This window comes from Galeopterus variegatus, unplaced genomic scaffold (assembly GCF_000696425.1).
Source record: "Galeopterus variegatus unplaced genomic scaffold, G_variegatus-3.0.2 Scaffold216, whole genome shotgun sequence".
NCBI classification, from domain to species: Eukaryota; Metazoa; Chordata; class Mammalia; order Dermoptera; family Cynocephalidae; genus Galeopterus; species Galeopterus variegatus.
Window position 1 is genome coordinate 421,281 of NW_007726327.1, and position 23,929 is coordinate 445,209.

The 23,929-nt window shown below is 53.7% G+C and overlaps 2 protein-coding genes across 2 annotated transcripts; both read left to right on the forward strand.

Moving 5' to 3' along the window:
- The first annotated feature begins 3,251 nt into the window (after positions 1–3,251).
- Positions 3,252–5,706, forward strand: LOC103585117 (late histone H2B.L4-like). Its single transcript, XM_008565997.1, has 2 exons — positions 3,252–3,395; positions 5,436–5,706. The coding sequence occupies exons 1-2, from the start codon at positions 3,252–3,254 to the stop codon at positions 5,670–5,672; spliced, it is 381 nt and encodes a 126-aa protein (XP_008564219.1). The 3' UTR covers positions 5,673–5,706.
- Positions 5,707–8,010: 2,304 nt separating this feature from the next.
- LOC103585096 (putative IQ and AAA domain-containing protein 1-like) lies at positions 8,011–22,473 on the forward strand. Its single transcript, XM_008565966.1, has 19 exons — positions 8,011–8,021; positions 8,717–9,044; positions 10,019–10,138; positions 10,445–10,630; positions 13,019–13,090; positions 14,891–15,096; positions 15,657–15,741; positions 16,203–16,325; positions 16,478–16,553; positions 16,915–17,021; positions 17,841–17,924; positions 18,018–18,070; positions 18,982–19,064; positions 19,248–19,355; positions 20,008–20,207; positions 20,654–20,740; positions 20,987–21,164; positions 21,558–21,796; positions 22,369–22,473. The coding sequence occupies exons 1-19, from the start codon at positions 8,011–8,013 to the stop codon at positions 22,471–22,473; spliced, it is 2,451 nt and encodes an 816-aa protein (XP_008564188.1).
- Positions 22,474–23,929: the final 1,456 nt, after the last annotated feature.

Here is a 23,929-nt window from a genome sequence, read left to right on the forward strand (position 1 = left end):
GATGCAGCCAGAGGCACTTGAGGGTTAGCCCAAGGGCCCAAGCGCTGGATTTGGCCTGTGAAGGAGCTTAGGATCCTCGTTTTCTGGGTTTTGGTGATGTTGGAGGAATAACCCCCAGCCCACCACCACCCTTCCTTTTTGCTTCTGATTTGGAGCTCTGGATCAGGGCCTTAGTCCTGGTCAGTTTTTAAATAATTATTTAACAGTGTAACTTTTAGACCTGCGTGACATCTACAAAGTGTCCAATAAAGAAAGAGGAAGCCATGGTCCCTACTTTCCTTCTCAGGTCTCTGGGGCCTTCCCCTCCTCCCTGCAGAGTGCCAACACGCACTTCCCCTCAGCAAGAGCTGGGGCCAGAGGCAGTGGAATAGATGGGGACTGAAGACTTGTCCATAGGAGCTGGAAGAACTTTCTCCCTTCTGCTGATTTGAAATTGTGCCTTTTCTTATACACGTGGTTCACAAACTTTGTGGATCAGAGTCACCTGGAGGACTCATCAGATCACAAATCACTAGGTCTCACCTCAGAGTTTCTGGTTCAGTAGGTCTGGGATGAGACCAAGAACATTAACATTTCTAACCAGTTCCCAGGTGATGCTGATGTGGCTGCTCTGGGGACTGCAATTTGAGAACTACTGTCCTAGAGCATGTTTTCACAGTGTGATCTGAGGCTCTCCTGCTGCCAGCTGCACTACAAAACTTGGGCACTTGTTTAAAATGCAGATTCCTGATCTCCAGACCTATTGATTCTGTTTGGTGGAATGGGAGAGATGCAGAATAGTCAGGAGTCTGTGTTGTCAACTACTTTTCCTGATGAGATACAGGAAATTTTATTGTATTACCTGTCCACAGCCTTAATTTTCATCAGCACTAATTCCAGCCAGTCTGGTTCTTTTGAATTTGAATAGCACTTCTAGCCTTTGTACCTCCAGGCACACCAGTGGCCATCCTTACCTGTGTGAATTCATCCCTCCACCTCTGGAACCTCAGCAGCCATCTCTGGAAAAACATACAGCCATAATTTTCCTGTACTTGTTACAGTACATCTAAGACTGTGGGGGTGGGGGCAGTCCCAGATGGTGTCTTAACCCCCAAGGAGCTCATGATCTAGTGGGAAGCAAACAAGACTAGAGAACAAGACATAGGAAGGACATAAATCAGATGCTCAGGTGTGATTTAGATTGTAGGTGACAAATATTCAAAAGGGAGGGACATAGCAGTGAGTAGCTATTCCTGAGTAGCTGTCCAGAAAGGTGGGATTGGTGCTCTAGTTTGACAGATGCTTAAGGTCTTCTCAGATGGCTGTGAAGTCTCAGAGCCGCCCCCTGCAGGGGGAATGAGAGCATCCCCTGAGAAGCAGCAGCTGACACTGCCAGGAGTCCTCTGCTCCGCCCGCCCGCCCCAGCACGCCCTGGAGCGGAGGTGCTCAGGCAGTCCATCCTAAGTATCCAGAGCCTCGGTTCAGGGGAGAATGGCATCCGGAGAGGGAGCTGCTGGGATAATGGGAACAGTGAGAGATGAGAACTACAGCCAAGGAAGTCCCTGAGTATAATTAAGAACCCCAGGTAAAGTCTGTTGGGATCTCCAGGGCGCTGTATCTGAGGTGCTAAGGGACCAGAGGTCTTCAGAAACTGGAGGACAGAAAGTAGTTTAGTCAGCTTATTTGTCCAACAAAAAAAAAAAAAAGAAAAGCCAATCTTAATCATTTTAAGAATGCTTACGAATTTAACAAAATACAACTCCTCTCATATAACAATATTTTAGGCTGGCCAGTTAGCTCGATTGGTCAGAGCACAGTGTTACAACACCAAGTGAGGGGTTCAGACCCCTGTACTGGCCAGCCACCAAAAATAGAGGATAAAAAGATATATGAATTTATTTTTATCTACATTATATAAAAATATGTAATTTATAAATACTTGTATGTATTTCTAAGATTAGCAGTGCCTTATTTTGGGTTAAAAAATGCCCTGCTAGCCCTCATAAAACCTTAAAAGTACAGTGTAGCCAGATGTTGAAAACCAGGTGGAAAGGTGAGCCTGATGAGGTGGGAGCTGCTGGCTCTCACACTGGCGGGTGATTCTTGTCTCTGGTACGCTTCCTACAAGCCCTGCCCCATTTGGAATATCCTGTTTTCCTTTCCCCCAAGCCTGTACTTTTCATGTTGCTCCAAGGTTTTTTAATCACAGCGTTCAAGGACCTGAAATATTTGTTCACACATAGGTGCTAAGTGAGACAATTAACTGCCCACTTCACAATGGCCTTTTCCCTTTGCAGCTAACTTCCGCAAGGACCCCACGTCTGCTTCATGGAGAGCATCCATTGTTTCTCTGCTGCTGGCTTCCTAAACACCCTCCCATCAGACTCTTCCCAGCCTGGGGTGCTTTCCTGATGTCAGCACCTCGTCCAGGCCCAGCCTTTTGCTCCATCTTCAGCTTTCAGTGCAAGCCTCTACTGTGTACCCACTGACTCCACTCTGCTTTTTATATGTTTTTCTTCCCCATTCTTCCCAGTTCAGTCGCACTCATTCCACAAGACAAGCTTCCAGTCCCCATTTAGAGTAGCTTCTGGCTACTCTGGCCCTCCTTACTATGGGTACCACACCCTAAATTTAGTCCTATTACTCTTCTCTAATTGTTTAACATGGACCAGTCTTATCTCTTCAGCTCTACTGTTGGGCTCTCTTGGGGAGGGACCCTGTGGTCCTCCTGGAACCCCCCAGCACTCAGCCATGCTGAGGACTGCGGGTGCTCAGTGATTTCAGGTGGGTGGTCTGGAGTTGTGTGAAATTAAGTATGTAAATACATTGGGAGATGGTTGGGTGAGGAAGGGAGTCTGGTAAGTGTTTCTTTCTTTCTTTTTTTTTTTAAAGACGACCGGTAAGGGGATCTTAACCCTTGACTTGGTGTTGTCAGCACCACGCTCTCCCAAGTGAGATAACCGGCCATTCCTATATAGGGATCCGAACCCGTGGCCTTGGTGTTATCAGCACCACACACTCCCACGTGAGCCACAGGCCGACCTTGGTGAATGTGTTTTAATTCGGAGGCAGGAAATTACTTGGGAGAAAAGGAGGGAGCAATTAATCTCTCTAAAGGTTAACCCAGAGCATTTTCTGAGTAGGGTTGAGCTGAGCTCCTCCCCTCCCACCCCTCTATCCCAGGTGCTCACCCCCAGCCACACCTGGAGGGGCAGCTGACTTCAAAAAGTGGCTCCAAGGGGTGGGAAGGGGCTGTTCCGAGGAGCAGGAGGATGAACACAGAGCGTGGGCCGCAGCAGCAGCAGCAGCCGCCGCCATCCAGGGGCCACAGAGGCCGCAGTTCTGGGAACAAGTCTAAAAAGCGTTGCCAGCGCAAGGAAACCTACTCGATGTATATCTACAAGGTGCTGAAGCAGGTGAGAGTGTGGGGAGCAAGCACATGCATGTGGGGTTACTGGCAAAGTGCCTTGAAAGGGTGCTGGCTGGAGGCCAGGACCCTGGGTTTAGTGCTGGCAGGCCGTGCCCCTCTTGAGGTGGTTGGACCCAATCTTGTGCACCATGATAGGCAGGAAACACTTAAAGCATGCTCCCCACCCCCATTCAGAAGTTTACAGGGCTTTTGGACAGACAAGATGATTATATAAACATTAGGTGGGATATAATTAAAGGACAAGAAAGAACACACTTTGTTAGGCTGAAGGTGATTAGGTGCTGAACACATTGTGGTGCAAACAGAGTATTGGTGATGACTGAAAAGAGGAGAAATTAGTGTGGGCTGGAGTCTGGGGAAGGCCTTCCAGACCAGCGGCACTCAGTACTTGAGGGGCTTAGGGTTTACGTGCCTTGTAGATGAGGAAACAGGCCCATTAAGGCTCCATGGAGTAACTGAGTCACGTGACCTGATAGTGGCAGTGTCTGGGCTTCCCTGGCTCTGAGTAAGTCCCCAGCATCCTTCTTGCAATCCCTCTCCCCTAACATGGGCTGCAGGTGCCCTTTATTCATGCATGAGAAGCAGCTACTCCTGGGACTCAGCACACTGACAAACACCTTTGGGCACCAATGGGTACCCAACAACCAGTCTGTCTGAAGGATCCAAAGCAACCTGGCCTCACCTCAAAGCCACTGCCTTGTTCAGCAGAGCCAGGGCTGGAGGAGGCAGGGGTAGCTGTACTACCCGCCCTGGGGTCTCTCCAACCTCCCTAACTTAGATTAGATTAGGTCCCAGAGACAGAGCCTGTCTCCAGTCTGAGTGCCATTAGCAGTTTCGGTGAATTGACAACTGGGTGTCTGGGAATGATCTCACAGGGTGGGGCTGGTGCTGACGTGGATGGGCCAGAAGGGAAGCACCAGACGACAAGACTCTAGTGTCCTGAAGAATGTGGGAGCAGGTATTACTGAACCCTGTAGCTTAGCCCAACTTTGGGGCTAAAAAATTGTGACTGAAGGGCTAGACCAGGCTTGGACTTGCAGAGGAGAGTGCTGCTGAGAGAGTAGCCCATTACCTTTCACCCAGGGTGGCACTGCTGCTCACTTCTAACAAGAACAGGTATGATAACAACAGAGGGGACTGAGGCTAAACCAGCCTTGTACCAGCTGCAGACTTCCTGCTGGTGGGGGCTACCAGAGGTGGTGGGAAGAGCGGCGGCTGGGCCTCAGGATCCTGGCTCTGGCTCTGTCTGCACTGTTGGCTCCAATGTAGGTTAGGCAGTCATCTCTCTCCCACTTCACACCTAACAAGGTATTCCTACTCGCATTTTAGGACTGTCATTGGGTCACCTAGTTCAAAAGCTTGTGTGATGGAAGAAGAAACAGACCCAAAAGAAAGTGCCTTATTCAAGGTCATAGTGGTTCACAGTGTAGCTGCAGAACACGGGTCTCCTACTGCCTAGTCTGGTGCTGTGATTGTGTCACATAGATGTGCTCACTGGAGAGTAACTTGGTAACTGTCTACTAAGTTAAGCACACAAACCCTTTGACCCTGCAGTTCCACCTCTAGGAACTTCACCTCTAGGAATAACTAACCTTCATTATGTTCAGGTAAGGCTAAAATATATATATTTACCATAGCACAGTCTAATAGCAAAACAAACAAAAACCAACCTAAATATCCATTGAGAGAGGAAAGGTGATATGAACTATGACTCTGCCATACCACAGAACACTATGCAAGTGAATTAAATGAAAAAAGCAAGATGCATATGTAACTGATCCCATTTGTTCTAAATATAGATGCTTCACAAGGAACTTAACCTCTTGCATTAGAGAAACTTTTTTTTTTCAAACTTGGACATTAGTAAAAAGAAAACACAAATCCCTATTTCCATGTATGTTGGCCTCTGGAAAGGGGCAGGCAAAGCCTTGCCTCCTACCTCTGGCTCCTTAGAGTCCCTAGCGCAGAGCTGAGGCTTATGCAGGCAGAGCCCCCAGGTCACAGAGCGGTCCTGCTGCTTCTCCAGGTACACCCGGACATCGGCATCTCTGCCAAAGCCATGAGCATCATGAACTCGTTTGTGAACGATGTGTTTGAACGGCTGGCTGGTGAGGCTGCCCGGCTGGCCCAGTACTCGGGCCGAACCACACTGACTTCCCGGGAAGTCCAGACGGCCGTGCGTCTGCTGCTGCCTGGGGAGCTGGCCAAGCATGCTGTGTCCGAGGGCACCAAGGCTGTCACTAAGTATACCAGCTCCAAGTGACCTAAGGCCTGACATAAATAAAGAGTGAACTGTTCCCCGCACTGTGGTGTTTTGAAAAGGGGTTGTGTGAAGCCAGGGTGTGGTCTGGGGCAAGGACATCCTCACTTTTTGAGGCTACCGTACTTTCTGGGTGTATCCCATGAATGACATGTGATAGTGCTTTGTAAAGGTACAACTGCTCTAATTGGTAGAAAGCTGAAGTAGGACCTGGGATCTGGACTGGATCCTGGATTTACTGCAGGCTGTTTCCATCATGCCTCTCTGGGCCTGAAGTTCCTCGTTTGTGTTACTGCTTCAGGCTATGGTTTGTGATACCATTTCCTGCCAACTGTCATTGTATCCTATATGACAGGCACTGTGCGGGGTGAAGGTGCTACACAGATCTGTTCTTCAGAATGCAAAAACTGAAGGTCCAGACCAGCTTCTAACTAACCTGCTGACATCAGTAAGAGATTTTTGTGGGGTTTTTTGGGTGGCTGGCCGGTATGGAGATCTGAACCCTTGACCGTGGTGTTATAACACTGCGCTCCAACCAGCTGAGCTAACAGGTTGAGTTTTTATTTTCCCTTAACATTTCCTAGCCTTTAAGTTCAGAACAAATCAGTAGCGATGTTTTGAGACTCCTAACTTTTCTTCCTCAATTTCATTTTGAAAAATTTGAAACTCATAGAAAAATTGTAAGAAAGCACAGCAGCCACTACTACATCCTTCACCTGGATTTACCACTTAACCACATTTGCTTTTTTCTCTCTCCTTCATTCGGCCTCTGCTCTATCTTGTGGGCATATGATCCATAAATTCTCTTCCAAGTTTGAAGAAGGTGGAGTGAAAGGGTGGGATTTAGACAAATCTAAAATCCTTCTTTATGTTCCCGTTGTAATTGGATAGACTCAGTGTGCTGTCCCTTCAACTTCATGTACTGAAAGGCATCCCCTTGTAATAATGCTGACATCTGGCTGCAGCATACACATACTTCACGTGTATTTTCTCACAGCCCAAGCCTCATCGAGATTCCATGGCCCATGTGGGCCAGAACTAATAGCCCACGTTCAGGTCCACAGCTAGTAAGGGGCAGACCCAGGAGGTCTGGCCCCTGAGCCTCACTCTTACCCACTCCACCACTTTGGTCAGTGCTTTGCCACTCAAGGTGTGATTCACAGATCAGGAGCATCCACATCACCTGGGAGCTTGTTAGAAATGCAGGCTCCTGGGCCCCACCTCAGATCTAGACCAGACTCTGCATTTTAACAAGATCTTCGGGTAATTTGTATGTTCACTGAAGTTCGAGAATTCCTTCTCTTTTGCTCCTTCTTGAAGCTGCCTCCCTTCTCCCCCTTTCCTTGACCCCGTTCCTTTTATATATTTATTTATTCATAAACCCCTACTTAACACTGAAGCGAAAAGCTTAGCTCCTGCTGATCAGAGTCAGGCTGCTGCTGGTATAATGTTTTATATTCTCCAAAAAATGGTCTCCTGGCCCCACAGCAGTGATGGGGGATACCCACAGATGGCCCCAAATGAGCCCCTAATAACACCGAGCAGCATCCACTACACTTTCTAATATAATCCTCGATTAGTTCACGTGAACAGTGTGAACGATCAGTGGACCCCAGTGAGGCAGGCACGGTTGTGCTTTCACACATGGGGGGAAGTTGGGACTGCAGGGCCTTCTGACCCAAATCTTGTGCCTTTTCCCCCTCCCATCACCCAGGCCTCTGAGTACATTCACAGGAGTAAAGGTAGGTTGTGTGAGTAGGAGGCTGAGGCTGAATGAAGGACTAGAAGTTCCCCTGGATGAGAAGGTGCAGTTGTAGTGATGGGTTTAGGACAAATATTTATCCATAGCTTCAGAGCTTGCAGGTGCCTTCAAATAGTGTTATTTTATTTGGTCTTCATGGGAAAAGTCACTACAGTTGACTCCATATTCTGCTCTGACCTTCCAAACCTCGCTACTCGGGAGCCTGCAACCACTGCCTGCCTCCCCCTTCAGCCTGCCACTTCCAGGACGTTCTCTAAGATGTATCCCCAATCCTGCACACACACACCAGTCCCCTCTCCTCAGCCTTAGAACATTGCAACAATGGGTCAGAACTCTTAAAATCAGATTGTTCTGCCCCCTGGCTCACAGGGAGTCAGGAAGAACCACAGAGGTTCTGTGGATTCCACACCAGCTCACAAAGGGCAGTGTGAGAAGGAGTGGGCACCATGCAACAATGGGTCAGAACTCTTAAAATCAGATTGTTCTGCCCCCTGGCTCACAGGGAGTCAGGAAGAACCAGAGAGGTTCTGTGGATTCCACACCAGCTCACAAAGGGCAGTGTGAGAAGGAGTGGGCACCATGTCTGAAGGGTGAGTGAGGGGCTGGAGTGGAGCCCCCAGGGCTGGGAGAGCAAAGCACCTCCCTGGTCCTGGAAGGTTGGGGCAGCTGGGCAGGGAGAAGGGCTGGGGGCAGAGTGTGGGTTTGGATGCTGGGCCAGCCCTGGCTGGGTTCTGGGCATTCACACAGCTCCCTTGCTGTGCTGCCTGTGGTCAGCTTTTGCTCTGCAGACTTCCCTCGGACTATTAATTCCAGAACCGTGGCTCTACTCCAGGGAAGGAACCCTTCTCTACACTCACTCCTTATCCCCGCTCCCCACCCACCACCCTAGACCACTGCAGCATCTGTGCGCTGCACCCTTACCTGTAGGGACCTGCTGACCCCCTATTCCAAAAGACCCCTTCCTTGCAGGAGCCCCACCCAAAGCTGCCTCCCTCCAAATCCCTAAGGGTTGTGGCCGTTCTTCACTTTCCTTGTTATTCCATCAGTCGACCCCAAGACCCCAACCTCTAAGACCCATCCTTCTCTAAGCCCAGGCCAGTGCCTGCTCATTCCCCCGTGGGCCCCTCATTTCACCGAAGATCACTTTGGCGCCATGAATAAAGTCACACTGTCTGGAGCCTTGAGTTCACACTCCTCACAAGGCTTGGTGGCTCCTGTCTCGCCCACACACTGTCCCCACTCCTCCGCGGCTCAGAGCACGCGGTACATGCTGCCTCCTCTCCAGAACTTACCAGCGCCTCTGGGAGGCCTCCCACGTGACCCTGCAAGAGCTGCTGGACCGAGAGCAGCCCCTGCTCGAACCCGTGCCCGACAGGGAGCGGCGGTCCTTCCAGTACAGGCTCTCCGCGCTCTACCTGCACTACCTGGGCCTGCTGCGCCAGTTCGACATGGTCTACGACCAGATGGTTCAGCCGCAGAAGCGGCGGCTGCTGCGGCGCCTGCTGGACGGGGTGGCGGGCCGCGTGCTGGAGCTCAAGGACGAGCTGGTGCGCGCCGACCTGTGTGAGAGCCACTGCCTGGACCGCGTGCTGCAGGATCTCAAGCTCACCCCGGTGCGCGCCATGAAGGCCGCGCGGAGCCACGGCCCGGCGGCGTGGGATGGGGGGTCGGGGGTTGGCCTTGATTTCCCACCGACAGGGAGCCACGCCCTTGGCCAGCTTGGGTGGGGTGGGGGCTGGCCTTGACGCCCCGCCCCTCCCACCCGCAGACATCCCTCGCGATGCGACATATGCAAATGAAGGAGGGCGGAGCAGATTAGAGGATGGGGTTTGGCCTGGGGAGAAGGGGTTTAGGAACCTGGGGTGCATGGAGGTAGTTGGGGAGTGGATGGAGAATCAGGCTAGGGCCCTCCCTCCCACCGCATAGCTGGGAAGACCCACCAACTGCAGGGAATTGGTGAGGAGAGGCCTTTAGAAGTTTGTTCCTCAAAGTGGGGTCCGTGGACCAGCAGCATGTGCATCACCTAGAAGCTTGTTAAAAATGCAGAATCTCCAGCCACACCCCAGATTCACTGAATCTGCATCTGCCTTTTAACAAGACTCTCAGGTGATCTGTGTGCACAGGCAAGTTCTAGAATGCTGTTCTAGAGCACAGAGCTTCTGCAGGGCCTCTGGTCCTGCCCCAAGGTCAGCATTCACTCACTGTTGTATATCCAAAGCAGTTTCACAGTTTCCCTGACCAGCTGCAGTGGTGGACCTTGGGGGAAATACGCAGATTCTCCAGACCCTGCCCTTCTCATGTGGTAGTCTGGGGACGACCTAGGAATTTGCATTTTAAAATGCAGGTTTAGGACCACTGCCACCTATGCCATGATCCTCCAGAATTCAATTCTGGCCACACGGTGGGTGCAGGGGACAAGAGGGATAATTGGGAGAATCCACCCTAAAACGTGGAGTTTTCCCACCCAAGGCTCTAGAATGGAGGAGAACAGAACCAGGGAGTCACAGGGAGCTGGCAGTGGTAATGGATCGACCAGATGGCCTGGACATTTGATTCCTCACCCTCCTTCCCCCATATTGCTTCAAAGGCAGACTTGGAGGTTCCAATCCCCAAATACTTCCTGCTGGAGCAGTCCAGCACTATGAAGGAGAGAGGGCTGATGCTGGCCGAGATCCTGTCCAGAATGGAGCCACAGACTGCCGAAGACGTAAGCTGGGGAGACACCCTCCCAGACTCCTCCCATCTCCTCTATCCTGGAGCAGAGATGCTCCCCTCCAAGGCTCAGAGAGGCCCTGCTGCTCTATACCTACCTCAGAGTACTCTTTGGGTAATCCGTCAAGGCTGCTCTTGTGCTCACTATAACCTTCTGACACCAAGATGGGACTTTGGCACCCAGATGCCCTGAGAGGACCATGCCCCCAGGGTGTCCTTTGTGGCTGGTCTCCCAGATGCCCACCCTGGATATAAGCTCTCCCTCATGTACTCCTGCTTTTTTGCCCCCTGCTCTGGCCAGATCTTTCCAGGAATTCACAGGACCGAGGCCATAATTCTAGTGCAAAAGGTTGAGCGGGCCAGGCAGGGCCGGCTCCGAGCCACCTTTATGCGAGAGATTCGGAAAGAGGAGGAGAAGGATCGAAAGATCCAGGAGGATGGGCAGCGCAAGTTCAGTCAGGACCAGGCAGCAGTCACCATACAGAAGGTAACCCTGGGTGCCCAGGAGGAGGGCCACGGTAGAGTCACCTCCTCCAGGAAGCCTGCCAGGTTCATCAATTGATCACGGGAGTTCAGGTGCCTGGATTCTGCTGCCCCATAACTAAATTCTAAACTAGGGACCTTGATCAGTCAGTAAGCATGTAAACATATATTTTATTTGTTGATTACTTATTCTACATCTCTTTCTCCAAAAAGATTTGGAATATGATACCACAAAAGCCCCAGAAACAGAAGGATCATTAAAATTAGGGGAGAAAGATCCATAATAGAGTAGCAGAACAGAATGGATGATGGTCATTCCAGAAACTCTCAACTGTTAAAAAGGAGCCACTAAAATGTATCCTGAGCCTCCTGGCAACCGAGGGAAAAGAAAACATGATGAATTAGAGTTTGATAACTAATATGATCCAAGTGTCCTCATACTCCGTGCCTTCTGGGGTCCCCTTTACTTTAACATTGAAATAATGTAATTATATCCCTATCCTGCCCCCCTCTAGAAAGCCTACCCCCACCCTGAGGTTTCCCTGAGCATTCCCACTGTCCCGGCTGTCATGACCTCCTTTGCTCTGGACAACCGCTCCACCCCTCTCTGGGTCAGCCTTCGCTGGCCACCCCAGAGTGTGGATGTGGCCTCTCCCACCGTTCCCTAAAATCCTTCAAACACTGGCTGACTCCAGGTGGTAGTGGTTACCAGCTTGACCAGAGACTGGAGGGGCCCTAGGAGAGTTCTAGTGCAGGAAGGAACCGTGTTCTGCTCCTGCAGCTGTCGCTGCTCTGAGGCCCACTGGCCCTACCCTGTCACAAAAAGACTCTTGCCACCTTTTCTTTCCAAAAACTGTTGACGTGGGCCTGGGCCCTTTCTTTCAAATCAGTCATCTCTCCCATCTTCTCTCTCTCAAGTCCCAATGCCTCAAAGACTTGAGTCTCCTAGCCCACTGTAGGAAACTTGAACTCCTTCTCACCAGAAAACAAAAGTAAACCAACGAACCAACAAACAGGCACAACTCTGTGAAGATATATCCTCTCCAAATGAGTAGCTTTTTACATGATCAGTACCTGAGCATCCTGGTCTGGACCCCTGCATTTTTATGACTGGGTCAATATCTGGCTTCCCCACAAATGAAGACGTCCTCCACCCCAGGGCTGGATAAAGCAAGCCTTTCAAGAAGGAGTGTGGGCCCCAAAGCCAAAGCAAAAATCATTTTGTCCCTGTTGCCCAACATTAAGAGTGCAGAAATACTGCATTCTGGTCTTAGAGGTGCTCAGCGCACTAATAAAATGAAAGAATATATGAGGCACGCTCCATTATTGCAGGCCTGTCGTGCTGGTCAGAGGACGAAGCCCAGACAAGAGCACAGGAGCCAGTCCCTGCCCACGGAGGCATTGTTATGTGAACGGAAAACACTGTCTGGCACTGGCCCTGCCTCCCTCTGCCCAGCGCCCACCCTGCCACCCCACTACCACTCAGTCCTTAGGTCTGAAAGTGGCTGGGGGCCTGAGAGAAAGAGCACTGGTCCAGCTTTGCTCTGACGGGCTCTTGGGCCTGGGAGAGATCATGTCCATCTCTGGCCTCAGTTCCCTTGGGTCAAAAATGTAGGATTAAGGGGCCGGCCTGTGGCTCACTCGGGAGAGTGCGGTGCTGATAACACCAAGGCCCCGGGTTAGGATCCCATATAGGGATGGCCGGTTTGCTCACTGGCTGAGCGTGGTGCTGACAACACCAAGTCAAGGGTTAAGATCCCCTTACCGGTCATCTTTTTAAAAAAAAAAAAAAAAAATGTAGGATTAGGGATTGGCCAGTTAGTGCAATTGGTTAGAACGCAGCCTTATAACACCAAGGTCACAGGTTCAGATCTCCATACCCGCCAGCCATCAAAAAAAAAAGGCAGGATTGACTAGGAGAGCTCCACAGTCCCTACAGCACCGATGTCTACGTGTATGTGCCTGGGTGGGAGCAAATATTTATTCCAACTGCTATGGGAATTCTGGGAAGGGAGACTGAGGAGGAAGTGGTGCTGAACTCTATTTGTTCCGGGCCTCAAAAGATACAGCAAGATTAGGATGGATCCAGCAGATCAGGGTGGAGAGGAGGAGGAGGAATTCCTGGGGGCCCTTGGAGCTAGATGGTTTGGGTGCCTACCTGGAACCACCCTGTTGCAGGCTGTTCCTGCTCAGTGTGCACCTGCTGATGAGATGCTCTCCCTAGTGCTCCTTCCCACCCCCACCCTGAACCTCCTCTAGCCATGACCCTCTCAGACCTTCCCTGAGAGAGAGGCTGCTGCTCCTCCCTAGGCCTGAGCCTATGACCCACAGCCTTGCAAAAATGCAGTGTGGAGGGCATCTGTGTCCCAAGTGTCCCGCTTCACCCTCCCAGGTGTGGAAAGGTTACCTGCAGAGGAAGCGCACACAGCAGGACCGGCAAACGGAGATGGAGTTCATTGGCATGGTGAGCCGCCCTGGCCACCACGGGGGGCCGGGAGCACAGGGCTGGCCAGTGCAGGGGCCCCACCTCTCCATCCTCTGCACCTGTCCCAGAGCACAGCCCTCTCCAGGCCCACACTGCCCACACCGCCCTCACTCAGGCCCAGGTGGGAGATCCTGGTGAGAAAGAGACAGAAAGAAGGGAAAGCCATGAAAGCCACCAAACCCTGCCTCCTTATACCCCACCCTCTTCTAGACCCCCTGGAAGGATCACAAATGTGGGGCAGAGTGAGGGATCATAGAGTAGAACATCCTGGGCTCCTCCAACATCCCTGTCCCGCTGGAAGGAGAGGTTGCACAGGTGGGCCTGGCAGAGGGGACAGCAAGGCCAGCTGGGGCGTCCACGCACTGCTCCACACCCTCCTGCAGCCTGGGGGAACCACCAGGGACCGTATGGGGTACAGCCCTGAAACCAGAGCTTTTCTGGCCATAGGATCCCCACTTTTCTCTGGGCACCCCAGACTCGCTTCTCCTCTGCTCTGCAGAGAAGGTGGCTAAGTGCAGACTTAAGCAATGTGAGCATGAGTGTGCACATGGGGGAGTGTGGGTGGTGAGAGGGGCAGAGACCCCTGTGTGTGTCCATGTGTGTCCAGGAAGGGTGAGCAGTTCCCACTCCCTGAGTCTGTCTGTCCTCTGACCTCCTCTCGTCCACCTGCTAGTCTCTACTGATTTGGGAAAAGAAGGCCATGGTGAGGGTGAGGGTCCTGCTCCCTGGGTGAGGGGCTTTGCCCTGGGCAGGTCCTGTGGAGGCCTGGCTAGTAGAGGGAGTTGGGGAGGGGGCTGAGCTGGGGGCCAGAGTGATTGGAGGGAAGGGAGCTCTCCCAGGGCTGACAATGTCCAGGATGGAGCCAGTGCTGTGTTGGCAGGCAGGGTCGGCTACCACGGGAGGCTCGGGGCTTCAGAAGGAGCGAGGGGCCTGGGGCCACGGCATGGGAGTGGAGGTCAGAGACTTGTTGGGGGGCTGGAGAGCTGGACCCCCAGGAGGCAAGAGCAGGAGGAGGGAGGCAGGGGTCTGGCCTTGGTGAGGAGGGGGCATGGCACGGCGGTGGGTGAGGAATGAGCCTCGCCGCCCGGACCCATCAACAGTGTGAGCTCAGCGTTTTCAGTAATTGTCTCTGCGCAGAGTGATATTTAAAATACATTTGGGAGCCAATGAGGCGGGAAAGTGGCTGTGAGAGCGGCTGCCAACTCGGCCGCCAGGCGGGGTGTGGGTGCCGCCTTGGCCGTACAGCAGGAAAACAAAAGTAAACCAACGAACCAACAAACAGGCACAACTCTGTGAAGATATATCCTCTCCAAATGAGTAGCTTTTTACATGATCAGTACCTGAGCATCCTGGTCTGGACCCCTGCATTTTTATGACTGGGTCAATATCTGGCTTCCCCACAAATGAAGACGTCCTCCACCCCAGGGCTGGATAAAGCAAGCCTTTCAAGAAGGAGTGTGGGCCCCAAAGCCAAAGCAAAAATCATTTTGTCCCTGTTGCCCAACATTAAGAGTGCAGAAATACTGCATTCTGCGCGGGCGGGGGCCAGCCGCATGCATCTAGCAAACTCATTACCAGAGTAATTTACACAGATGAATTTCGGCTGCAAACACAATTTGTCCTGATGCAGGCGTGCCCGTGGTTCTGTGTGGGCATGCGTGCGACGCCCCGTGTGGGCGGTGTTGGGGAACAAGGGGGGCAGGTGTGTGCACCTAAGGATGCGGCTGCGGCCACACCAGACGCTGGGCTCTCCCGCTCCCCCTCTCTCCACTCCCCCAGCTCCCCTCGCCCAACCAGGTGGAACACTTGTGCATCATAGCCCGGGCCTGCCATGGGGAGGACATCCGGAGGCTACGCCAGTTGGAAAAGGAGGAGGAGTTCCAGTTGGCAATGGTGAAGGCCCACAATTCTCTCACAGAGACGGAGGGGCCCGACATGAAGGAGAAAATGAAGGAGCAAATTCGACAGTGGTTTATCGAGTGCCAGTCAGTGTCCCTGGCCTCAGCTGACCCAGCCCTCAATCCCTCATTCCCTCTGCCCCAGTGTCCCCAGAGGCTGCTCCTGCCCTATCCCCCACAGCTGTTTTGTCCTCTAGCCCTTTTCTCCATCTACCCCATCCCCCCAACAAACTGCTAACACCATTGGCTGAAACCTCGGGCCCCCAGCATGCAGGACCATCTCCACACCTGACTTCCCATTTCCCCGAGGAAAGAGAAAATGCCAGGATAGGAGGCAAAAAGCATCCATGAGTGCCCCTTGAGCAAACTGTCCTTTTCATTCTGTAACTATCCATTCCTTCTCACTGGTCCTTTGTCTTTCTCCACCCTTCTCTCCATCCATCCATCCATCCATCCATCCATCCATCCATTCACTCACCCATCCATTTGTCCATCCATCCACCCCTTCATCTATCCAACCAGCCAGCCAGCCATCTAACCATCCATTGGCCATTGATCCCTCCACCCACCCACCTACCCATCCATGCATCCATCCATCTATCCACAAACCACACATCTATCTTTCCAACCATCTTATGTCCACTTAGTGCCCTAACTGGTCGGTTTCCTGACTATCCAGATGAGTCTTTAGGTGGATCCTACCTCATCTTTGCAGACAAAACTCCAGAACAGGTACCCTAGAGGTGGGAACAGGAGGTTTTCTATGGCAGTTGGCGCCTGAGGTTAGAGAGTAGTTGAGTGTAAACTGAGGATTACAGTGGGGTAGGGGTAGGGGTCAGCCTCAATGGAGGCAGATGGGGCCAGAGGAAATATAGGCAGCTAGAAAGACTGCATGGGGAAGAGGACAGGGTGTACCTGTGACTGGAAAGGCATTCATGGCCAGGGAGAGGAAATATGTCTGGTGAGACCGTGGTGGATCCAGACCCCCACAGCCCAGGAAAAAACAGACACTCCTTCCTCGGTGCCCCTTTCTCCCTGGTCCCCAGTGAGGTCTCTATACAATCAGCCATCTGGACCTCAGCAGTTACCCTCGGCCTTGGGAGTCCTTGGTCCATCCCAGTCTCAAGCCCTGAGTTCTCTTGCTCCTATAACATCCCTTTGGTCTTTGAAACATCTTTTGTTGGTGGTCACAGGTGAGACTTGAACTGGAGATGCAGGTCCAGGAGAGCAAAAAAAAGGAGCCAAGTAAGGAGAAAGAAAAAAATGAACAAAAGAAGAAAAAGAAGAAAGGGAAGGAAGAAAAATCCAAGAAGGGGGTAAGACCCTCTTGGACACGCGGAACAAGTGGGCGGGGAAGAACTAAGTGTGGGGGAATTCGTGGTAGGCGGGCTGTCCGGGTAAGAATTAGGGCAGAATTTGTGGTAAGTAGAGGTGTTGGGGACAAGGTCAAAGGATGTGTCCATTCTAGGACGCAGACACAATGCTGCAAGTATTGCCATCCAAATCTGCCCCTGTGATTAATGTCGGCCACGAGGAGTATATAAGTAAGAGGAAAGATTGTCATCCTTGGGGGGTCTCGGGGCCCTGGGTCCTGGGGAGAGTAGGTAGCTGCCGTAGGGACCGTGAGGCGGCAGTGTGTGTATGGGTGTGGAGGCTGAGGGGATAATGCCCGAGGGGGAGAGGGGTGTGATATGATTCCTTGGGGAGTTGTTATGGGTTTGGGGCTGAACCTTGGGGGACAGGCCTTGGGGCCAACATCTGTCTGTGATCTGGGTAGAAGCAGTGCCAGGTGGCCAGGTGGGGAGAGGGGTGCCAGGCAGGGTCAGGTTCTTGGCCCGTGTGCCTGCATGTGCCTGTGCACCTGGGACTCTTACCTTCATGTGTCCTTCCATTTTCTGTGGTCAGATCTGTGGAAGACCCGGAATGAGAGTGTACACCCCAGTCAGAATTTTGACTCTGAGACCCTCCGGGAGGAGAAGAGGAAGGAAGTGGAGATGGAGATCCGGGTGCAGGTGTGAGTGCTGGGCCAGGGCCTCCCCGCAGGCCACCGTCTGTGTCCTCATTCTGCTGCCACCAGCACCTCCAGCCTGCTCCAGGATCCTCCCCACCCATTCATCTGCCTCCCTCTTGTCCTCTGTCCCCCACCCCCGCCCCCGGCGTATTCTCTGTAGCCTCACAGCCCTCCATGCACAGTCCCAGCTCCACCTGCTGCCATGCCCCATCCCCCCCTTCCTTTGCCTCCTCTTGTCCCCTTTTCTCCCCTGGGTGCCTGATGCAGCAGGGACATGGAGGGCATGGGAGAGGCTCTGAGCTGGGGTCAGACAGGGCCTGGCACTGGGTGTGCGCAGCCCATCACCACAAACCCTTAAGGAGCTCTGACGATGCGCCCACCCCATGACATGTGCTTTAGAAGCACTAGGTTGTGTAGTCTTTCAAACCACCCGTGAGGTAGGTACCGTGGTTTTCCTGATGGTGCACGTAGAAAACTGAGGCTAACAGATTATGCAACTGCTCCAGCACACAGACTTGAAGGGGTGGGTCTTGGGCTTGACCTCATCTTGGGGGCCTCTCTCCACTCTGATGGCTGTCGAGAGTGAGGCTCATTGGGGAGCAGGATATGGGTTAGTATTGGGTACAGATGGTTCAGGGTAGCAGGGGAGACACGTAAGGGCATGTGTGGGAAGGCGGTGGTGGCTGTCCCTGCTGCCTTCACTGGGCTTGTCTGGCTCTTCCATGAGGCTCTTCCCTCTTCTCCATCTCCTCTCTCCTCACCTCTCCCACCTGCCCTACCCAGCTCAGGCTGTCCCCCGCCTCCCTACTGTCTCCCCCAGGTGGACGAACTGATGCGTCAGGAGCTGAAGAACCTGCGTCTGGCCGTGGACAGGGAGGAGGGGAGACCCTTGAAGGCCCCAAAGGCAAGATAAGGGGCCAGGGCTGGCAGGGGAGGGCACCCGGGTGGGGGTGGCAACGAACAGGGGACTGTGACCTATACACTTATTTCCAACCAGAAAAAGGCTGGGAAGAAAATGGGGAAGAAGGAAAAAGATCTGACCCCAGACAGGTAATAGACCCTGCTGTGCCCACCTTAGACGATGGCTGCGTGAAGGTCAGAGCCCCAGGTGCACAGGCACATGCAGGCGCGTGGATACACACACGCACGGCTTGCACTCTGTTGCACAAGGCTGCACAGGAGAGCCCGGGCCAGGACAGAGCTGACTGCTGGTCCTGGTTCTGCTGCTGTGTGACCGTGGGAAAGTCACTTCAACTCTCTGACTCCCTGGCCTCGTTCGCCAAGTGCCTCCCTGCCAAACTCACAAGATAGCCATGAGGCTCAAATGAAGGCGTAAGAAAGTGCTGTGCGAATGGTAATGTGGGATAAGATAGGAATTTGTGTTGTATTTACAATATGAAACATTGTCCCCTCCTTCCAGGTCCTCCCTCTAATCTTTGCCTTATTTAGCTCTGTCCCTGCCAAAGCCGCCTCCCCCTGGGCTCCCCCTCTGGGGCACTGAGAGACCTGCCAGTGGCCCCTTTCTGCGCGCTTCTCTGGTAAAGAGAGGTCACGAGCACATCGGGTTAGCCGCTTTAATGGCCATCCCTCGCAGGAGGATTGCAGCTTACGTGTGGTTTCCAGGGCAAGGGCAATGCTTGGCCCAAATGACGGGGTTTCTCATGGTGGAACTTTGGGCAGTGGGCAGGCTGATGGAGAACGTCACAGAGGGCCCCAGTCCCTCATACCCCCTCACCCCGCAGAGCACCTGCTGTGGGAGACGCGCCTCCTGGCACAGTGTTTCGGTGCTGCCCCTTCTGGTTCCGCCTGTTCGGTGGCACTACTGATAGTTTTTGACTGCAGAGTGATGGGCAGGACCACTTATCCCCCCTCATGACTCCAGCCCCCTCATCTCTGTCTCTACTTCCCTTTGTCCTCACTTGCTAATGTCCTTGGGGTCTCTCTGTGCCACTCTCTGCCAGGTCCTTGGACTCCCTGTATGAGGAGCTCGTCATTTTTGGCCTCCTGAAGAAGAGTGAGGCCGTGGCATTGAAAGACTATGTGGGTGAGACCCCTCCCCTGATGCCTGCCCCTGCTGAGGACCGGTGTCCGGGCTCGCTGACACCCCGCCCACCGGGCACACTTTCCAGCAACTGATTACCTGATTATGCTTCTCCTCCAGTGGCTCTCTCTCCCTCTGCACTGCCCAAGGGAATGCCACTCACCATGTGGCCACCTGTCTCCTCAGGTGACTGCCTTTACCTTGGGTCCACTCTGAGTCTGGCAAACAAGCTGCCTATGCCCTCCCTGTTTGACATCCGACAGAACATAGCCTTGTACGGGGTCCTGCGGCTCGGTGAGAGGACCCGGGAAGAGTGAAGAGCCAGCGCTGGGCAGGTGGCTCTTGGGGTGGGGGCCTGGGGTTCAGGGTAGGGTGGTCAAGGTGGGCACATCCAGGCTGGACCTCTAGTCCCTGGGCACCATGGATCCATGTCAGACTCCTCCTGCCTTCCCTAGACCCTGCTGGAGCTCACATCTAGATTGGGCCACCCCAGAAATCATGTGGGCCCTTGACCTGCTGAGGAGCCCATACTGCTGGCCCCTATTCAATCCCAAGTGACATCTTGTCATCTGTCCCACTGCCAGAAAACCAGCCCTGCATTCCCTGTTAAATACCGGAGATATGCCTCTTAATTCTACCCTGTCATAATCCAGGAGCGGAAGGAGGTGGCACAGAAAACAGAAAGGGCATTGAAGGGGACAGTGGGCTCTTTCCCGTCCCCACATACAGGTCTTCATAACTGAGGTTGCCAAGTCATTCAAAATCCTCCAGGCTGCCACCCTCAGCTTGCAGGCCTGGGGGAGCTGCTCAGGTGCTGGGGGAAGGTGGTACACCATGACCCAAACCTCATTCTCCCCAGCCCTGGACCTCACACAGGGTCTTCTCTAACCCTGTCCCCTGATGCTGGCCCATTGCCTACCTCTGGTCCCTGTTTCCTTCCTCTCAGGCTCCCCAGATATACATGCCATGGCCCCCCTCATCCGCTCCATCCTCCTGGTGGGCCCCCCCGGCATGGGGAAGAAGATGCTGGTCAAAGCTGTGTGCACAGAAACTGGAGCCAACCTGTTTGACCTGTCACCTGACAACCTGAAGGGCAAATACCCCGGGAAGGCCGGGGCGCAGATGGTGGTGCACATGGTCTTTAAGGTCTGGAGTGCCTGACTTTCGGTGTTTCTGGTTCTCAGACTTGTGACAACACAGCAGGATGGGTTTATGTTTAGGAGGCCACCCACCTGCCTATCGGGTGGGACTGCAGGGACTGAACTGATGAGGTCTTCCTATCAGCCCCTGCTAGGACCTTGGGTTCCCCCTGAAGCCCCTGTGTTGAGGGAGGTGGCAGGAAGTGGGGAGCCAGAGCAGTCTCTTTTCATGGTAAGATGCAGCTTCATATCAGCCCCCTCAAGGAGGGCAGTGACTCTGGTTCCCACTGAGGTGTGACGTACGGGTAAAAGGCGGGCTTGGGGGTGGCATGATGTGGAAGTGGAGGCCAGGGGCTCTGAGGTAAGTCACTGCCCAAGGCGAGCCCCAATCCTGGGCTCCAGCCAGGTGGGGATGTCACCCTTGCCCAGGGATGTCTACTCTCACCTGTCCAGGTGGCCCGGCTGCTACAGCCGTCTGTGATCTGGATTGGAAATGCAGAGAAGAATTTCTATAAGAAGGTCCCAAAAGAAGAGAGGGAGGTGAGGGCTGCAGGCATGGTGGGCTGTGGGGGCATCCCGGGCAAGGCCAGAAGCTGGGGCTTGCTCACGCCACTCCAGACTGCACCCCCTGCCACCTTGGACGAGTCCCCCTTCTCCTTGGGCCTCCACCTTATGCTCAGAGCAGGACCTACAGCCTCTCCCCAGTCCCCTCTCAGGGTTGATGTGGGGTTGAGCATGGGGTATGTCGCTGGGTCCCACCCCATTTCTCCTCCCTCCCTGGAGCAGATGGACCCAAAGCGAATAAAGAAGGACCTCACCAAGGCCCTCCGGCTGCTGAACCCTGGAGACCGCGTGATGCTGATAGGGACGACTGCCCGGCCGCAGCTGGCCGAGATGAAGGGGCTGTGCAAGGTCTACGAGCGGATCCTCTTCATGCCCCGGCCCGATTATGCTTCTCGCTATGGTGAGGCCCGGGCCAGAGAAGGGTCCAGGGACTGCCACCCCTGCCAAAGCCTCCCCACCCCTCTTCCCACCTACCCACTGCTGCTACAAGTCCTCACCTGCATGGCCAGGTGTTCTGGAAGGGCCGCTGGACAAACAGCCCGGTGGCCTGGGTCCCAGCCTCAGCTCCGTGGACACAGGCAGGTTACAGATGCCCTTGCAGTCTCCACTTCCTCATATTAAGTTGAGAGGATGATCCTTGCCACTCCCACTCCTGTACCTTCCCGAGGGAGAGGAGCTGACTCTCCACAAGCACGGAGCTCGTTCCACACACACAGCAGGGGCTTGTTAGGCCTTGCTGCCCACCCTGGTGCCCACTGCCCCTCTGTGCCCCATGTCCTCCCCATGCCTGCAGTGCTCTGGAAGCATATGATTGAGGCCCAGGGAGTCCAGGTGACCCAGGGCCTGGACATCAGTGCCCTGGCCAAGGTGTCCGATGGCTACATGCCTGGTCACATTCTCCAAGCCATCCAATCGGTGTTGAATGAGCGGCGGCTCCTGCAATTGTCCCAGCGGCCCCTGGTGGCCTCAGAGTTCCTGGGACATCTGGCGAAGCTAGATCCAGTGTACAAGGAGGAGGAGGAGTCCTTGAAGGTGAGGCTCCTGGGGACTGGGGGATCTTGGCGAGCAGTGCCAGCAGTGGGGTCAGCCCAAAGCACACCTTGGACCCCTCCCTCTGCTTCCCCAAACTACCAGAAGACAGTTGGGTTAAGAGGATCACGGAGTCCAGCTGAAAAGGGAAAAAGTAATCACCAGGAAAGGCCAAGGGCTAGGGGTCTGTGTGCAGGACCATCTCACCTGGTTTCCTTGAGGGTAGGAGACCGAAAGGGCCACCTATATATTAGGAGCCCTGGGTTGGTTTCGGCACCAGCTACCACCCACTTCTCCACCTCTGAGTCAGTGTCCACCCCTGGGGGTAGGATGGCCCTGGGAGCCCAGGAGAGAGGACTGCAGGGGTGAAGGGAGGAGGGCTTGCCCCTGAGAAGGCTGATACTGCGGCCTGGAGTATTTGGTGGGGAGCAAGGGAAGCACCACCTCCAACAGGACCCCTGCACCCCAGGAGGAGAGAAGAATAGGCTGCTGAGGAAACGGGATGGGTGAGGTCAGGAGGCAGATTTAGGGTGGGATCCGAGGGACCTGCCCCTCCCACTCCCCTGCCACTCCAGGACTGGTACTTCAAGACTCCACTGGGCAAGAAGAGTATGAAACTTAGCAAGGACCAGTTGGAGGCCAGGGAGGCCCAGCTGGCCAAGGAGAAGAGAAAGAAGTGATGGCGGAGGGTGCCCGACATGAGGGGGTGGGACTGGGCAGTGCCCCGAGGCATAAACACCCAGATGGCTCAGGGACGAGCTCTCTTGTCCATCCACGTCCCAGTCTTCCCGCCCCTCCCTCCAGGCCCCGCCTGTGCCTGGCCTTGGCCTTCCACCGCACCTCCCTCTGCCCTCTCGGCTCTGGCTTCCACATCCCTGTCCTCACCCCCACCCCCATGTCTTCATCTCCCTCTCCTTGTCCTGGCCTGGCCCCCCAACTCTCTTCCTCCTCAAGGTATTTAAGGGAGAAAAAATAGGAAGAGGAGGAGAGAGGGGAGAAGGAAGGTCCGCAGTAAGTACAGAAAAAGGAAAAAGCAAGAGTCTGGAGGTGAGCTGTCCCTGGTTCTAACCCCGCTTGGCACAAACTTCCAGTGTGATCTGGATAGTCCTCTCCTGTCTCTGGGCCTCAGTTTCCTTCCCTATAAAGTGAGGAGAGATTGGACCAGCCGATCTCTAAGGTCCCTCTCTACTCTAGGGTTCAATTATTCTAGCAAGTGCCTGGGAAGTCAAAGAGGTGAGGGTGCTTGGGGTGGGGTGAGGAGAGAGGGCTCAGCAAGGGTGCAGGGAAATGGAGGGGCTTTGTTGCCACGACAAGGGCTGTTGGCAGACCCAGCACCTTGTCTGAGTTGTCTTCACCTCTTTCCTCCAAAGACTCCTTCCACTGCCATCGGGCCTGCCCCAGCTCTGCAGTCCATCCTCTGACCCATGGCCTATCCCTGGGGCGGCTTTGTTGCCACGACAAGGGCTGTTGGCAGACCCAGCACCTTGTCTGAGTTGTCTTCACCTCTTTCCTCCAAAGACTCCTTCCCCTGCCATCGGGCCTGCCCCAGCTCTGCAGTCCATCCTCTGACCCATGGCCTATCCCTGGGGCCTCAATGGGCCACAGCCTCCTACCCCTAGGGAGGGAGTCCATCTGTGGGTTCCCCCTTGCTGGGGAGAGAAGAGCTCAGGGGTCGGCAGGGTTCAGGAACTCGGGGAGCAGGGCCAACCATACCACTGAGGGCTGGGAAGCTCCAAAGTTCTCTCAGAAGAGGCAGACCCAGGGGCAATACACAGAGTATGTGAATAAAGGTTCAATGGGTGTCCACAGGCAGCAAGAGCCAGTGAGAGACCAGAAACTGTAGAACTACTAGAAAAAAACACAGGGGGGAAAGCTCCATGACAATGGTTTGGGCAGAGATTTCTCAGATATGACCCCAAAAGTACAGACAACAAAAGCAAAAATAGACAAATGGAATTACATCAAACTAAAAAGCTTCTGCACAGCAAAGTAAACAATTAGTAGAGTGAAGGGACAACCTGTGGATTTGGAGAAAATATTTGCAAATCATACATCAGATAAGGGGCTAATATCCAATATATACAAAGAACTCAAAATACTCAATAACAAGAAAACAAATGCCCCTGTTAAAAAAAT

What these genes read in the sequence shown, in the direction of transcription:
- LOC103585117 (XM_008565997.1), top strand. Translation starts at nt 3,252, where the DNA reads ATGAACACAGAGCGTGGGCCGCAGCAGCAGCAGCAGCCGCCGCCATCC. An exon ending in TCTACAAGGTGCTGAAGCAG is followed by an intron (nt 3,396 to 5,435) that starts GTGAGAGTGTGG and finishes CTGCTTCTCCAG; the next exon opens with GTACACCCGGACATCGGCAT.
- LOC103585096 (XM_008565966.1), top strand. An exon ending in CAGCAGTCACCATACAGAAG is followed by an intron (nt 10,631 to 13,018) that starts GTAACCCTGGGT and finishes TCACCCTCCCAG; the next exon opens with GTGTGGAAAGGTTACCTGCA. An exon ending in CAGACAAAACTCCAGAACAG is followed by an intron (nt 15,742 to 16,202) that starts GTACCCTAGAGG and finishes TGGTGGTCACAG; the next exon opens with GTGAGACTTGAACTGGAGAT.